At 35.9% G+C, this 3,619-nt stretch overlaps 1 protein-coding gene across 1 annotated transcript in view; it reads right to left on the bottom strand.

Annotated features, from left to right (window-relative positions):
• The window catches only part of LOC21394889 (endo-1,3;1,4-beta-D-glucanase), a 5,483-nt gene extending 3,059 nt beyond the window's left edge, over nt 1–2,424 (bottom strand). The window contains exons 1-5 of the mRNA XM_024168793.1: nt 1,972–2,424; nt 1,672–1,693; nt 1,335–1,458; nt 545–635; nt 200–292 (exon numbers count right to left, since the gene is read on the bottom strand). Coding sequence (XP_024024561.1) covers nt 200–292; nt 545–635; nt 1,335–1,458; nt 1,672–1,693; nt 1,972–2,182 — 541 coding nt within the window. The 5' untranslated portion in view covers nt 2,183–2,424. The remainder of the gene's footprint in view (nt 1–199; nt 293–544; nt 636–1,334; nt 1,459–1,671; nt 1,694–1,971) is intronic.
• Between the last annotated feature and the right edge of the window lie 1,195 nt (nt 2,425–3,619).

The following is a 3,619-nucleotide window of genomic DNA, read 5'->3' as shown; positions in this document are numbered from 1 at the left end:
AGGTAGACAGTAGTTCATTTCAAGCAACCTTTTTATTACTGGTCTGTTAATACTGGCTGACATGGATATATACCTCACTTTTCTATTTCTGTTTATAGTTAAAACAATAAAAATACAATTTATAAAGGATTATTATTGTTTCTTGCTGCTGTTGTTGTTATTTTGGCATATGATTTCTAAATGCCACTGAAATCGTTACCTGTAATGTCGTCCAATGTGACAAAGGAAGGGTGCAAGAGCACAGCAGCTTGAATAATAGATTTAGACTTTGAAATTTCAGTTACAACCTTGGCTGAAAAGAAACAAAATGTTTATACCTCCAATTACTAACAATCTATAAAATACAATTTATCAAATGGGGGAAACTACATATACAACTGATTGGAACAAGTAAGTCAATCGAACTTTTTACTATCTTAACAAAACCAGTACTAAGCAATAGATGAAGGAACACAAATTAAAAACAGAGATCTAAAAAAGTTATCTGTGAAAAAACAAAAAACAAAAAACAAAAAGGGGTAAGTAGGAGCAAAACCCAACTGACCACCCCAACAGAAGCCTGCGGCCCCAAGTGAAGAGAAACCCTTAGATTTCAGAGCTTCAACCACAGGTTTCACTTCTTCGAATCCCTTATCCTGTTAGAAAAACGTATGTTCCACATAATCAACAACTTACACACACACACACACACACACACACAGTAACATAGAAATCTACTATATTTGAAGCTCTTTGGCCGAGTTATATTAAGAAAAATTCAAGTATCAGAAAACTTAGGACTTGTTTAGTTACATTTTTAAGTTATGGTGACTTGAGTGTAAATCTTGAGTTGAATTTAAGTTATAATTTGAGTTAAAGTTGTAACTTGAGTTTGTGTTTGAATATGCACATTTGAGTTATGATTTAAATTGTGAATCTATTTGAGTTTGTGTTTAGGTGGGTCAAAACTTAAATTTATATTTAGATAGTATTTTAATAAAAAATACAATGATGATGAAAAATTTTAATAGGGTACATGGGTGGGGTTTTATTGTCTTTTTGTTGTAAACGTAAAGAAAAAAATCATCTCAATCGAAATTAAAATAAAAAAATTATGACATTTTTAATAATAAAAAAAATATTATTCATTAACTTGAGTTTGAATTTAAAAACTTGAGTTAAAATGAAAACTTAAACTCAAATTTTAACCCCAAACTCAAGTTAAAATTTGAGTTAAAACTTAAGTTTAAACTTAAATTTTACAAAAGAACATAAACTTAAATAAAGTTGTAACTTGAGTTTAAATTTTTTTTTTAGTTTTACTCAAAAAAAAAAAAAAAAAAACAATCTCTTACTGTTCCGTGATCCTTTAACCAAACTGCTAGAGGTTTATTATTGCTGTATGCAAAAGGATCGCCGTGGAAGAAGTCAGGAACAACAACAAAGAATCCAGAAGCCGCAACCTTGTCGGCCACCATCCTTTCAAACAGAAAGCAGTTTTGTAGCAGTTTTTTTTGTGAAAATTTATTCTCTTTTTTTTTTTTTTTTTTTTTTTTTTTAAATATACATGAAGATTAGCTTACTAGGAAAATAGCTCATAATTCAATAAGTTAATAGATTCAGATCACTTATCTAATTTTTTGCAATGGCGGCTAACTAATCGTGTTAGGTATCTTTTTGAATACAACATACCTTATGTTTGGGGCCTCATATCCTGCAGTAATTTCAAAAACCAAACGCGTAAAGTTTACAAACATTCAGGAAAAAAAACACATAGAGATGCCTAAATAACAAGCAACTTGACATAAGTTGAGAAAAACGGAGAAACAAATGGGAGAAAAGGGAGAGAAAGTGAGGGTTTTATTATTGTTATCATCATCATCATCATACTTATTTATTATTTTTAACTTTCTTCTTAACCAACATGAGAGTTAAGGAAAAAAAAAATTCTAGTTTCAGGAGAAACTTAATGGAAGTATGATGCGTAGTTACCAAAAACGTCAGAGATGAGAATAACGGCCATTTTGGAGCTGGGGGAACCAGAGGTGTAAACTTTGAGCCCTCCCAGTTCTTCAACGCTGCCTTCGCCGCTGCCTGGATCCATAACTGGTGGATTAGAGCAGCACTGATTCCCTGCCATTCTCTCTCTCTCTCTCTCTCTCGTCAAACTTATATATACTGATGTTGTCAAACTTATATGCATAAACGTGTATATACACGCGACATATATATTATTTAAAGCGGAGGCTTGGATCAACAATCAAACTTTATTATATAGAACAAACTCTCTCTCTCTCTCGTCAAATTTATATTAGGTGCTAAGCGTGAACTTTCCATGTGCTTAGAATAACAATATATTAGGTGCTAAGCGTGATCTTTCTGTGTGATGAGAGAGGGAGACGTATTCTAGAGACTTCAGATATTCTGTTTATCTACTCTTCCCCTTTCCTACACTCATCTAATTTACCTCTATTTGTATATTGTTATTGTTCTCGTTTTCTTTCTAATCCTTCTTTTGCAACGAGGTGGATTCATGATAGGTGCATATAGAAATGTTGTCCATTTTGGATTTTGTTCTCAGGAAGATGCTAGATTTACAATGTTGTGAGTTGGTCCATTTCGTGATATCTTGTACTGGACCAACATCTGCCACATCCATCGCCGTCGCCGCTGCCGCCGCTTATGCTGCCACCGCCTCCATGCAACGAAGGCCAAGAACAGGTTACCTTTTTACCAAATTTTCAATGTTTATACAATATTGCACTCCAACTGTCTGGGTAAATGCTTAAATGTGTATATGTGGTGTCTAACTTAATTGAAGAATGCTTCTAAAAGTTTTCTACACTATTTCAATGGTTTTAAATGGTAAATAAAGATTTGCGTAGGACGCGGCTTGCATCCGTGAGTATGCGGCCATGCGTACAACCAAGTCTGCGTTCAGGCCTAGCGTCCATGCTCCTAGCGCACAAGACCTTGAGTGGGACCTTGCGTGCCTTGAGCGGGCTGTTGCGCACCATGCGTGGGGCCTTGAGCGCCATGTTTAGGGCATTGCCCGCCATGTGCGGGGCTTTGTGCCCATGCTTCATGGTCTCAGGGTGCAAGGCCTTGTGTGCCATGTGCGGGGCTTTGCCAACTAGGAATGGTAATCTTACCTGCGAGTACCCGCCATTAAAAGACGGGTATGAGGACATAAAATGAGGGTGGGGGCGGGTGTTGGGGGCAAGAATTAGCCCCCGATTTGGAGGTGGGCGGCGGTGGGAAAGCTCCCCTGTCCCCACCCCTGCCCTAATTACATATAATGTTACACATGTTCGGGTCTGGATTTAGTTTTTAGACTTTGGCTTGTTATTATTAGAGTTTAGATTTGACATTGAAAAAATTATTTGTTTTAATTACATATTAATAGTTATGTTGTTTAATTTTTTAATTAATTTAATGAAATGTTCTTCGAGATTTGATAATGTTACAAGCATTTTTTAAACTCTTAATGGGTAAAAGAGTAGGGTATGGAGATAGCTCTTGTAGCAGGAATTTCCTGACCCTGACCCTGCTTTAAATTAGACAGGCATGTAAGCAGGTATGGGGGACAAAATAAGAGTAGGATATGGGGGTAGGGAAAGCCTACTCGCCCCCTGCCCCC

Source organism: Morus notabilis, unplaced genomic scaffold (assembly GCF_000414095.1).
Source record: "Morus notabilis unplaced genomic scaffold, ASM41409v2 Scaffold453, whole genome shotgun sequence".
NCBI classification, from domain to species: Eukaryota; Viridiplantae; Streptophyta; class Magnoliopsida; order Rosales; family Moraceae; genus Morus; species Morus notabilis.
The sequence above is the reverse complement of the archived record's forward strand: the minus strand, read 5'-3'. Positions and strand labels throughout refer to the sequence as shown.